The following is a 12,969-nucleotide window of genomic DNA, read 5'->3' as shown; positions in this document are numbered from 1 at the left end:
TAATAATAACAACGATAATAACAACAATTCATGGCATTCAATGTGTAGATCGAATTTCACTAATAACCAAACCAGCTGAAGATGGAGTAGATGGTAACGAAAAACCAAGGTCAGTTAAATGAATTCAAATATGCATTACATTTACATTACGGCCAGCTAAGTAATATGTGTCTAAATCTGTGTTAAAGGTCGTCAAATTGTTTCATATCAGAGTAGGCATAAGGCAGGATGAAGTTGGAAATATCACAGAACAATTGTACTCGCATCACTCTAAACGAAAAATAAAATCAACAAAAATCATCAAAAATCAGTATATATTTCTAATTGTTTTTACCATCATTATTATTGTTATTATTCATTATCAAAAGGAGGCAACCAAGCAGAATGAACAACGACGAGGAACAATTGCAGCTAAGCAGCAATAACAATATTGCCATCGATTCTTTGTATGATGACATTTGCCCCGGTTCGCAGCAGTCGCAGCAGTCACTATCGATGCCATTGGAGTCCACATCGGAGTCGGAGATGATGCCGCCAGAGATATCACCAACAGCAGCGGAGGCAGATTCAGAAAATGCCCCAGTGGCCGAGGAGAAGCCAATACGTGTTCGTGATATGATCAATTTGTATAACTTTGCCACAAAAAAGAATCAGGAATTGGCTCAGGCCAAGTCAATTTATTTTAGCAGCAATAACAATAGCAACAACAACAACAACAACAACATTAATAACAACAACAAATTAATTAGCATTGGAGTTAAGAACGATCTGGAGCAGCAAGAGTGTTGCGATAGCATTTGCTGCAATATGGAAACCATGGATGAGCAAGCCAAAATGGCTATGAGTAGCGGGTAAACATAATCCAATTTATCTGATACTGATACATCTCTGAATATTCTTCGTTTGTCACAGTCGATTCAATTCCGCTACGGGAAATTTTCGTGTAACTACAACAGATGGCAAAACATCATTGCGTCAATCAATTGATGCTGGTGGATGTGATGGCCTTAACGGATCCGGAGGAGCCGTCGAGAAGTCTTATCAGAGCAAGACTACTATTAGGCGCACAGATCAGGGTGAGATTCATTACGATCGTTAGGGTTTTATTCCATTATTCAATCCTCTTTTTTTGCTAGGGGTTCGCATAATCATAGATATATTTTTCGATAAGAAGGATGCTGATATTGAGATTGTTGGCAGTCGCGTCGAGACCGATATTCCTGAGAGCCGTATTCTGGCTGATTTCCAACAACATTCGCTGGCCATGCAACAGAAACAACAGGAGGATGAGCAAAAGTTGCATCATCCAATCAACATAGTTCAGGACTAAAATCCGTTAGCAAATTGCTACTACCCCAAAATACTTCTCAACACAAAACAAAATTTCATGTTACGTATACGACAAGTTGTATGTTTTTATTTGTATTTGAAAGAAAAAGGAAAAAAAAATGAAACTTTCGAGCATTTATGCCATTGAATGACTGTCGCTTTGTGTTTCTTCATTTTCTTCTTTTTTTTTCTCTTTTTGGTGCATACACTTCCTCACGACGAATATGAAAACTGAGAGCACCGAAAACCTAGAAACTCAATGAGGCAACACACGACCAGGCCAGGCCATACCGACCGACCCATCCATACCCAGAGCCATTGCAGTTCTCAGTTGTGGTTGCTTGTTTGGTTTTCTTTTTGTATCTTAACACGACAAAAAGGGCCTCCTCACTATTCCCTCGACAAGCAAATAAACGCCATGATTTGAAAATGGAAAAATGGTAAATGAAAATGAAAATGAAAATGTTCAGCGTCTTACAAAACTCACAAGAAATCTGATGACGCCGCCAACGCCGCCAAACGATGAGATGAAGCCACTGATCTGATGATGAAGTTTTGGCTTTCGTAATTCGCAATTCGGCTGCAGATTTAATCTCATTTGAAAGATATATTCCACTACTCTGGTTTCTTCTGTACTTACTCGATTGCTCTATTTAGCTTTTGCCTATGTGCCAAAACGTTCCAATAAATTAGACAAATAAACACTGCGGCATTAAGTGAAGGGTCGGCAGCTATCTATCTAAACAGCGGGCGGCATACCTATACCCAGCCCCATCACCAATGCTAATATCATCAAATGGTGGGAGGGGGGAATGGAAATGAAAATGAAAATGCAAAGCGAAGCTGCAATGTTAACGCTTTAGTGACTAAGGGACTGAGAGACCGACAAACTGACGAACTGACGATCTTAGGTACTGAGGCACTGGATGTACGCTTCACTCAAGACTGGCTAGCCCACTCGCCCACATTTCCCCGATCGTCTAAACTAACTTCGGTTATTTCACGACCAGTTACAGTGGTCTAAACAACAAATGTTTTGACTGATGGCCAAATTACTTTAAATTGATTGTAATTAGTTTTATATAGAAGATGGTTACCAAAAAGGAACTTAAATGTTGTTAAAATGTTAAATTGTCTAAATGTTCCAGTCAATTGGGCTACTGAACAACAAGGACCCGTCTTCGATTCCCAAGCTAGTGTATGGATGTAGTTTTCGTCTAACAATAAGCCGAAGGCCATAGATGCAACTTAATCCTATACAGATAATAGTAATAAAACATATTAATGAAATGACAATAAGACACATTTGCTGTCTGACTTCTTAAACTTTTTCTTTAGGTACACTGTCTTAAGACAGAATTAAGTTCTTCAGAAACTTCTTTTTTAAAAAACAGCAATAAAATGTCATTTCAGTTTTAGTTTTCAAGTGACTTTTAACCACTGTGCTTTAATGCTTTGATGATGATGATGCTTACGACCAGCTTGGCGCTCGGCGCTTCTTTTGTATACTGTGTGTTGCGGGCGGTCTCTGTCTCAGTCTCAGTCTCCGGTCTCTGCCTCGAATCTCCGACAGAGTTTCAGGTCTAATGTGAATTTTAAGCCAAGTTTGTTGCATTTGGTGGCATCAGTTCTCTGCGCGACTCCATTCCGTGCGGTTGTTAAAGCGGCTTCAAAAAAGGAAAAACAAAAAATTAAATCCCAAAATACATAGTCGTAAAAAATTTACAAATTTGTCGCGGGCCGTTTGAAGTGAAGGACTGTGAAATTAATAAGTATTAAGTGTAAATGGCATCCCATCAGCAAAAGCCAAAAATATTGCATAATTTATGAGATACATACATATCTCTGCGGCTTTTAGATATAGGCCTGACTTAATTTACTAATTATTATATTGGCTGATGATTCGGGTTCTTACCCAATTTGGCGCGTGTGATCTTGAATTTGTTTTTATAGTATCGAGGTGAGATAGAGAGAAACTGCATCTCTGGATGCAAATGTCTCTATATATACAACCTGACATTTGATATTTAAAAAAAAAGATCGCAATGCAGTAAACGAGTGTTTGAATTTACAATGCGATATGACCATATGGAATACAAATTTTAGAAAATCAACTCCCACAAAATACACAAATCAGCTATAGCAACATTACGAAGGTGAGCCATAAACACTGCATCTTAATCACTTCCTCCGCATGGATCGCTTGCGCTTGTCTCTCTGTCCGTCTGTCTCTCTTTTTGCTTGAGGAAAACAATTAGAAGTTGGAAAACATGAAAAAAAAATGGCCCTGCTATTGGTTGGATACTTACACTTAAATATCCAAAGTAATCAACCTGTGTAATGCCACCTAATTGGCATAATTGTTGCCTTTTGGTTTGCTTTTATTGTCGATCGTCGAGAGTTAAATTCGCTATGCTCTTTGGCTCTTCTCGGTGGAAAATTGCTTGGCAAAAATGTCAAATAGGCTTTTGTTTGGTTGCTAGCTAGCCACAAGGCAAAACTGAACTGAACTGAGCTGAACTGCAAAATTCAAGCCTCACGAGACGTAGAGTTCAGGTCGAGAGAGGATCAGACAGCAAATATTTTTTGCCAACTTATTTTAGTGTTTGTCAAAAAGGTCAAGACAAAAAGGAAAAAAAAAATACACTACCAAACTAGATGCCAACTTGTTATTGTTGTAGCTATTGCCAGAGGTGGATATGCTACTGCGGTTCTTGTTGTTGTCGTTGTTGTTGTTGTTGATGATGATGTTGCTGCTGTTGTGGTGACGACTGTTGCCTCATCTCACGCACTTGGCGGCCACAAAATGTTGCGGTTAGCATTGAGACCAATTGCTCTTGTTAGCCAAATTAACTATGCCAAATTGAACGCATTCACATTGAATAAAAAGTGCTTCAATCGCATTTCAAGTAGGCATATATTTAAATATCAAAGATCATAGAAAATATGAAGGTGAGCCAAAAACAAATCAATATGTGGATCATCTCGAGGTTTTCTGCAAGTCACATAAAATATTTTTAGAGATATTTTCTAAAATTTTATGTAAATTAGCCAAGTTTACAATGGGAGAAGGAACTAATATAGAAGAGCATCTAGGCAAAAGATTATAGCGATTTACTTTGAACTCACTAAAGCAGTGATGGCTATTAGATCTAATTGTAAGTTCCACTTAGATCCACTGAAATAACGAGTCCTTATAGCAGCAGTTCTTAAACCACCTGCTGAAGTCAAGAAATGGGAGCAGTCGCAAAATGATAGGACCTTTGCATTAGACAGATCTCCAAGTCAGTGGAATTTTATCCTGTGTTGGTACTCATGGAGTTTTGCTGTAGCAGAGAGCTGTTCATCTATTTCGCGGCAGACGGATGGGCGATGAACGATATTCGTTGACAACTCTAGAAATGAAGACCAAATAGATAAGTATAGCTAACTGACAAATAAAAGTAAAAGGATACAAGTTTTTAGTAAAGGAAGAGGGAACTCTAAGTGTAAATTAGAGTTGGACGAATAGGGCAATATAATTCCCAGCAAATCTACTAGCTAAGTATAAATTTATTTGATTTAACGGCAGAGGAATGTCAACCTAATTGTCTAAGGGTTCGTACATAAAGATAACACCCAGCACTATTAATCAAAGACTGACGATTAATTAAGGGAATTAAGAGAAATAAGCCATTGAATTGAAATCTTGTTGTATTCGATATTTTTAGAGTCTTTTTAGAACCAAATATTGAATAAAATAAACACCCATCAAAGGCAAAGGCTTTGATCATGCCATAAAAATGTGTATAGTCATTTATTTATTGATGTATCTTCTACTGCTATGGGAGAATAGGAAAACTATTTATATTTACATATACAAGTACTTAAACTTTTTTTTTGCATTCCATTGTGAATTTTTTTTCCAAGAACAATTTTAGAGGAGTTAAAGTTAAGCGAGTTCAATGCAATTGATTTCGATTTCGGCTTGAAGCTGCTTTGTGAAGCTGCAACAAGGTTGCAAAATTGAGTTGTAGGTGGAGGTCGGCCAATGGGCAGTGGCAGTGGCTGTGCCATCAAAATCAATTGGTAAAACTAAATAAAATTTCATTAGCAAACAAAATAAATGTTGAATGTCGATTGGGTTACAGGTTAGAAAACATAAAAAAAAAAACAAAACTTAAGCAGCTTTACATCCATCAGACTTCAGTAGTTAGTTATTGGCTGATATCAGTTTTGTTTTTTCCCTCGAAAGTTTTATACTTGAATTAAGTAACTGACGAACTGCAATTACGCAAAACTTAGACAATAATAATAGAGAGTTATGGACAATAATGATTATTATTTTGATATTTTCGTTATTATTGTTATTACATTGTATAAGGGGCAATTAGCGCTTACTTAGGGCCAACTTTCCATCATCAATTGTACATACATATGTATTCGTATAGACAGAAAGCAGCAGAGACAATAACTTACTTGCGTATAAACCATTTTTTCCACCATCTATTTTATTTCGACTGTTTTCATTATATATATACATACATATGTATTTATTTATAACTTTCAGAAACACAAAACGACTTTAATTTTCAATTTCGAAGAAAGGCCAACGCCAAAATCAACAACAATAACAAAATGCCACCAAAAGTAACAACAATAACAACGCAATCGTTGAACACGAAATATATACGACTTTTGGCCCTGGCTTTGTTCTGGTCAACGCTATTTTTGGTCAGTGAGGTAAGTTAAATTAGACAGTGAAGAGATAACTCTCCATCTCCAACTTTGATCTCTCAGCCATCCATCTCCCATTTGGCTATTGGAAGAGATTAACTCCGTGGATCATTCCTATTCACAATTGAAATGCAAATTGTGAAAATTATAGTATATTCTCGGCGATAAACTGCTTATTAGTTGGAATAATTAATTGTTAATATATTTATTGTAAGCAAATGATTGCTAATGCTAGCATGGCGTATACTTACTATATTAATTGAATATTTTCATTATATACATTTATTTATAAAGTTTTTCATTTAGATTTGTATTAACCGTTAATGATAGCATTTATGTGCACATTTATGAGAGCCAAGAGCTCAGGGGCGTAACCCGAAGGGGTATAATGTCATTGGGTTTTATGTCAAGACGTTTTGGTCATTTGTCAGCGATAATGATTATTGTTTTTACACTTGCCCCATTGACATTCCCAAAGAATGTCTAATGGGAGATCAGTACCAGATGTAGTCTAGGACTTGACTTGAATCTTCTTCTTGATTTATCAATCGCATTTTTCATCAAGATCCTGGCTATGTTTTTGTTTGTTTGCATGATAGAGTTTTCCATTAGTCACCCATAAACCAACCAAGAGCAACAATAAATGAGTATTGTCGCTTCCCAAGCACTTCTCTTTGTTGTTGTTGTTGTTTGTGGCTGTTGTTAGTTTATTTTTTAAGCAACGACGGAAAATGTTGTAATTTTTGCGCTCTTTACGCTTTGTTTCATTTTTAAATTATTCTATGTGTGTGCATCTTACACTATTCACACATTCAGCCCCCATATGAATGCATAGCAAAGGTCTTTCGAGTATATTAAAAAACAAAAACAAAAGACTCTTTTGGCTGACCAAGTGACCTTTTTTCTTAAAAGTTTTTCCTTCGTTTCGCCGGTTTTTTTGCTTTTTTTTTTGGTTTTTGTTACTGACACTTTTGCAGAAATGGAACAGAAGACGAATAAAAAAAAAATGAAACTAGGTTGATTGTTTTAACTGTTTGCATACAAGAAATGGTAAATGGTAGATGAAGATGAGACTTAAAGACTAAGACCTAAGACTTAAGACTCTTATGTAACGGACGAGTGGGCAACGAGGCGACCAAAAAGAAGAAGCAGTTGTGATTTGTATCCATAATATGCGTTAAATTGCAGAGCATTTTAATTTATTTTTAGCTGTATTGTGTTTCGCTGTCTTTTTTATTTTTAATTGAAAAACGCTGCGTTGTGACTAAATGGAGGGAATAGACGGAGTTGTAGGCCTAGTTATTCGGAAATAAGTATGGGTAATATTTCACAACTAGTTAAAAGGCACGATTTAGGTACTGGCATTGTCCTGTTTCAAAAGGAGTAACAGACATTTTAGATCTAGTGGAGTATAGTAACCCTTAGAGGCATTTTATTTTTAAAATCTGATGTTCCTTAAACTTTGTAGGATGTGAGGTTATCGGTTGTCGTACAAAGAAACCCTACAATTAACCAATTAATGGAATCCATTAATTTCAGTTTCTATTTACGTATGCGACCAAAAATTTATTATGAAAATCACGTAGCTTAGAAGAATAGGGAGTATGTATAGGCATCTTTCTAAGTTTTGACCTTCTTGAAATGAAGCAGAGCTTTCTGCTTTAGGCCAACTTATGTATGTATATTCTGAGCAACACAAAAGGTTGTTATCTATGGAGCTATCGTAAGATTTTTATACCCTTGCAAAAAGGGTATATTAATTTTGGTTAGAAGTGTGCAACGCATAGAAGGAAGCATCTCCGACCATATAAAGTATATATATTCTTGATCAACACGACGAGACGAGTTCAAAAAGCCATGTCCGTCCGTCCGTCTGGATCGACGCGATTTCCTCCTAGACCGTAAGAGCTAAAGAGCTGAAATTTTGCATGTAGGTTTGTATATACTGCACAGTTAGTGTATATCTCGGCTTCAGCCGGATCGGATCACTATATCATATAGCTCCCATACAAACGTCAAAGTCACGAACAGTGACTTTTCTCAATCGTAAGATTTCGTTATTTTTTGAGCTATTGTCGTGAAATTAAATATTTATGAATTTATTACACTAACAAACGACTGTGCCAAATTTGATCAAGATCGGGTGACTATATCATATAGCTCCCATAGGACTGATCGGTCGAAAACAGTGACTTTGGTCAATAACTTCGTTACTTTTAAAGCAATTGCCATAAAAATTTATATTTCTCAGTTTAGCATAACTATTAATGACTGTGCCAAATTTGATTAAGATCGGACGACTATATCATATAGCTCCCATAGGACAATCGGTGATGAACAGTGACTTTGATCAATATCTTCGTTATTTCATAAGCCGTTTTTGCGAATTGCAACTTAATGAAGCGAAAAAAAAGTTGTAAGCCTATTTCGCTTCATTAAGTTCTAAGGTTTCGAACATACATATTTACTTCTTGTACTATCTTGTAATATAGTCTATACGACGACAGGATCTTCAATGTAAAAGGTCTCCTATTTTAGTGATCAGCAGTGTATACAAGACCTTAAAAATTAATTGAAGGAGGTTAATCAGCTTGTGTCATAGAGACACAAGTTTTATATAGATAAAACTTATTAAAAATAAATTTTATTGCTTTTTTTTGGAACTGCGCACTAATGTTAACAAATCTGAATCTATCACTCAATCATTCTAGATCGTGGTTTTTATGTCTTCCAATACAATTTGATTTCTTAAGTTTTTAATTTCTTTTTTTGTTAATTGTGGGCTGCGACCTATTTAAAAAGTATGCTTAAATTTGCATTCTAATTACGGTTGAGGGAAATAAATTTCGAAACGATTCCAATTATTAGTTTCAGACTCATTTTTGGACTTTCTATTTGTGTGTGTATTTGCTGCTCTCGGAGCTTGTTAATCTGGCAAACTAAGCATATAAGGGAAGATTCAAGCAATTTCAAAGCCCACAGTATTTTTAATGGGCAATCATCACATGACCATGTATGTAGATAGGTGGCTATCTATAGTTTGGTGTCAATGTGAATGAATGAATGGTTAGAAATGTGTAGAAGCTAAAGGGAGCTCTAAAGATCTTGTAGTTAGCTTGCCAATACTGTCCAGTGGTGTTAGGGGGATGGGGTGATGAGGGGCCTTTACATAAGCATTGGGGAATGCTTGGGAAAATATATTTTATTCACATTTTTTCACGGACTGTGCGGAAGCTTCTTCTTCATCTTCTTTACATTCACACGTACTCATAGTGAGATCCAGTGGCAGATTTCGATAAGTCGAGTCATTGGGCTATAATTTGCGACTAACAACAACAGCAACTGCAATATGAAGACTTTTTTTCTATATAATTAAATAAAACAAAACAAAAAGTTGACATTTCACACAAAAGAGTCTGTTGCAAAAGTCGTAACCCAAGCCCATGTCTAAGCCATGTGCCAAGTGCCAAGTTATGACATCATTTCAATTCAACACGAGATAATACAAGTACTTTATAGATTTTAATCAAAACATCAGTTGTTAGACCAATCTAAGCTCCGTCTCCCTCTCTTTACATTTAGGGACAAGTTGCCAGCTCCACAAATGCATCACGTCCCATTGCAAAGACGTCATTTTCCTGTGCTGGTCGACCATCTGGTTACTATGCCGATGTCGAGACCGGCTGCCAGGTGTATCATATGTGCGATGGCCTGGGACGACAGTTTACCTATACGTGTCCAAATACCACACTCTTCCAGCAACGTATGCTCGTCTGTGATCATTGGTATATGGTCAATTGTTCCAAGGCGGAGAGCAATTATGCAGCAAATCTATTGATTGGTAGGTGCACACAACTTACTCTGATACTCCGATGTAATAATCTGTCAAATTTTTACTAATAGGTCAGCGAGATAAGCCATTTGTTAACGATGAGGAAAATAATTTGCGTACGCCTAGGCCAGATCTATTGGATCGTCCATATGCCCCAGACTATTCGGGAGAGTCGTTTAGGAGTCAGTATAAGGTAAGTAAGAACTGAATAAACTTCAGTTTCATCAACTAAATTACATTACCTATCCTTTCAGCAATTAACCCCCAATCAGAATCAGATACGCGATGATTCCTACAAAGGATCTGGCAAATCGGAAGGACAATCGACACAAACACGTTGGCGCATTCCCCCGCCCAGTAGAACTATTTTGCCACCCGCCTACGAGCCACAAATTGAGAATGTGCTGCCCAGCACCACGGCAAAGCCAAGAGCAATTAAAACAACTAGATCTACCACAACCACAACTACTAAATCAACAACCACACAAAGACCCATCAAACGGACCGAGGCTTTACATACACGAAATCCCTTTGACCTTTTAGACACTGACGACTTGGGTACTAGCCACAGCACACGCTACAACACATCGGCGGACTTCAATTCGGCGGAATTTCCTAGTAAAAACGTGACAACCAAGTTGAATAAATTTGTCAAGCCACCATCGAAAATCTATGAACCCCCCTTTCTATATCCCATTTACAATCAGGATCAGGACGAAAGTCAGGTCCTAATTACCTCTACAGGGTCGCCCTTTAGTCGTCGCGATAATGTGTTTGTCAGCAGCACCACAACAACATCGCGACCTATAAGCAAACCCACGACCTTGGCAGGTGTTCCGTTCTCTTTTGCCACTTCGTCACATCCCACGCCATCCAGTACTGTGAGAGTGGCGCAAGCTCAGACTGAAAATCGTACTCCTGCTCCGGCACAGAGTTTCCGTTTGGTTACATCGCCAACGCCAATAACTGCACCCCCTCCGGCAGCAGCTGGACAATTACCCTTCAATGACCTTCTACCACCCTTTGTGGACTTTGTTCCACATGACATTGCCACCACTCAGGGTCCTCCCATATACTATGAATGGAAAGTTCCCTCCAATGGCTTAGAACCACCCAAAATGGATCCACCCATTGGTGTAGATGGGCGGGAATATCCTGAAACCACAGGAGACTACAATAGTGCGACTAATCCTCGTTTCAATGATATAGCTAGCCATAATCAACCTCCATTGCCGGTGAGCAAGGGTAGCAGCAGCAGCAGCAGCACTCGCCGATTGCCCAGTTCTCGGTCCATTAAGCCCAACGAATTGCAGACAGTGCAATCGACAACTGCGGCGCAGCGTCGCTCCGATGTCTCAGTGTCCAGTTCCACAGATATAACACAATTGAGGAAACAGCTCTTGATACCCGAATATGCATTTCCATTAGAGAATATTGGACGCACCGGCTATGGCCCCGGCTCCAGCAACTCTGGTGATCTATACAACTCATTTCAACTGAAGATACCTGAACGTCGCTTTGGATTAGCTGCAACTGGATCTGCTAGTACCTCGAGCCGCTGGTTCGGCGAAAATCCCAAGTGTCCCGAGTGCCATCCATCGTTTGTACTGCCCGGCACTTGTGAGCCATGTCTGCAAAGATAGTCTAGCTCTTAGGTTCCCCCATCCGTCTTCCATTTGTCCACCCATTAACCATAAATTGCAGTAAAGTTTATGCTCCTATTTTCCACACATTTTAATGTTAATGTTATTATTATGTATGTATAATCCATAGAAAAGATTAAAAATCATTTACAATATTGTAGACAAATGAGTTTTTATTTCCTATTTTGTCTCCTGAGATATCTGCTTAGAACTTCCTGTCATATGTTTAGAATCCTCGTTAATAGATGCCTAATAAAAGTGATACATTTCGTTGGAAAGAATTATGGGAGTTACATCCAGCAAATCGGATGTTTATAACATTGTGTCACCGTCAATGGTGAAACTTAGCGATGCCGACAACTATTGGACATGGCGCATACTAATGCGATCATACCTTGAAGCACTAGATCTCTGGGACTATGATCAATACCAAAGACAGTAAGACTTTTCCGAAGCTTTTCAAAATTTCTGTAGTATAAATCCTAGACTTCATTGCAGTCTGCTCAATCAAAGTTTTTTTTATTAAACTCCTTGGAGCCGTGGATAATACTACCAGAGTATGAAAATAAAGACTCCAAGCAAATTTACAGGCATCTTGAGCAACAATATAGTACGATTCGTCACAAAGTACGCAATGACAAAGTTGACTGAAATCAATGTAAATACGTTACGGTTCTGATTTGTAATTTAAATAAAATAACAGAAGCCGACATGATTTTTGGTGGTTTTAATTTCAGAGGTGGCCCCAACTACTCGGTGTTCGCTGATTTCAAATTTGAACCCGGTTTTGGCCCATCAAGTTCAGATTTGGAAAATAGGCACCGAAAAGTATACTATAGAAGGTTAAAGAATTTACTTAATAGGTTATACATATATTTAGACGTAGTCGTACAACGCTCAGTACGAACAAAAGGCCCATATGACACCAGGCCCGGGCCTGTTACGAATGACGCTAAGTAAAATTAAAAAAAGTAAAATCTAAGAAAAATCTAAAAATATTGAAATAGAGGTTACCCTCTATTCTGTCTGTCAGGTTTTAACCAAGTCTCACTAAAGACAATTAGATCAAAAACAAAAGACAGACTATCTACAAAGAGTTTAGTAAGTTTAGTATTAAGGCTTCTGACATTCTGATAGCCGACAGAGAAGGAAGTTGTTATTTTTTTGATAGAGTAGAAGAAGGAACAGATAAGGAAAGAGGCGAACGAATAGATTAAAATTGGAAAATGTATAATACTATATATATTATACAATACTGGAAATGCAATCACCATGAATAATTTTAACACATATTTTTCAAAAACCTGCTGTGATAAACAAAAAGTAAGTGCAGATACAAGTGATTTCCCAATTACTATAGGCCACATATTGAACTTAAAACACTTTTTAATGACTTCAAAAATGTCAGCCTGTGTAATTTTACGCGCCTTGAATTGACATCCGACAAAT

The 12,969-nt window shown here is 37.6% G+C and overlaps 2 protein-coding genes across 2 annotated transcripts; both read left to right on the top strand.

Moving 5' to 3' along the window:
- The first annotated feature begins 206 nt into the window (after positions 1-206).
- LOC6650760 (rho GTPase-activating protein gacZ) lies at positions 207-1,478 on the top strand. Its single transcript, XM_023180432.2, has 3 exons — positions 207-851; positions 913-1,076; positions 1,137-1,478. The coding sequence occupies exons 1-3, from the start codon at positions 385-387 to the stop codon at positions 1,328-1,330; spliced, it is 825 nt and encodes a 274-aa protein (XP_023036200.1). The 5' UTR covers positions 207-384; the 3' UTR covers positions 1,331-1,478.
- A 4,445-nt stretch (positions 1,479-5,923) lies between these two features.
- LOC6650759 (endochitinase A) lies at positions 5,924-11,667 on the top strand. The gene is made up of 4 exons (XM_023180235.2): positions 5,924-6,051; positions 9,628-9,886; positions 9,949-10,070; positions 10,132-11,667. Exons 1-4 carry the CDS (start codon positions 5,947-5,949, stop codon positions 11,518-11,520), a joined length of 1,875 nt encoding a protein of 624 aa, XP_023036003.1. The 5' UTR covers positions 5,924-5,946; the 3' UTR covers positions 11,521-11,667.
- The last annotated feature ends 1,302 nt before the right edge of the window (positions 11,668-12,969 follow it).

This window comes from Drosophila willistoni, chromosome 3R, assembly GCF_018902025.1.
Source record: "Drosophila willistoni isolate 14030-0811.24 chromosome 3R, UCI_dwil_1.1, whole genome shotgun sequence".
NCBI lineage: Eukaryota > Metazoa > Arthropoda > Insecta > Diptera > Drosophilidae > Drosophila > Drosophila willistoni.
The sequence above is the reverse complement of the archived record's forward strand: the minus strand, read 5'-3'. Positions and strand labels throughout refer to the sequence as shown.

What these genes read in the sequence shown, in the direction of transcription:
- LOC6650760 (XM_023180432.2), top strand. Translation starts at nt 385, where the DNA reads ATGAACAACGACGAGGAACAATTGCAGCTAAGCAGCAATAACAATATT. An exon ending in AAAATGGCTATGAGTAGCGG is followed by an intron (nt 852 to 912) that starts GTAAACATAATC and finishes CGTTTGTCACAG; the next exon opens with TCGATTCAATTCCGCTACGG. An exon ending in TATTAGGCGCACAGATCAGG is followed by an intron (nt 1,077 to 1,136) that starts GTGAGATTCATT and finishes TTTTTTTGCTAG; the next exon opens with GGGTTCGCATAATCATAGAT.
- LOC6650759 (XM_023180235.2), top strand. Translation starts at nt 5,947, where the DNA reads ATGCCACCAAAAGTAACAACAATAACAACGCAATCGTTGAACACGAAA. An exon ending in CGCTATTTTTGGTCAGTGAG is followed by an intron (nt 6,052 to 9,627) that starts GTAAGTTAAATT and finishes CTTTACATTTAG; the next exon opens with GGACAAGTTGCCAGCTCCAC. An exon ending in TGCAGCAAATCTATTGATTG is followed by an intron (nt 9,887 to 9,948) that starts GTAGGTGCACAC and finishes TTTTACTAATAG; the next exon opens with GTCAGCGAGATAAGCCATTT.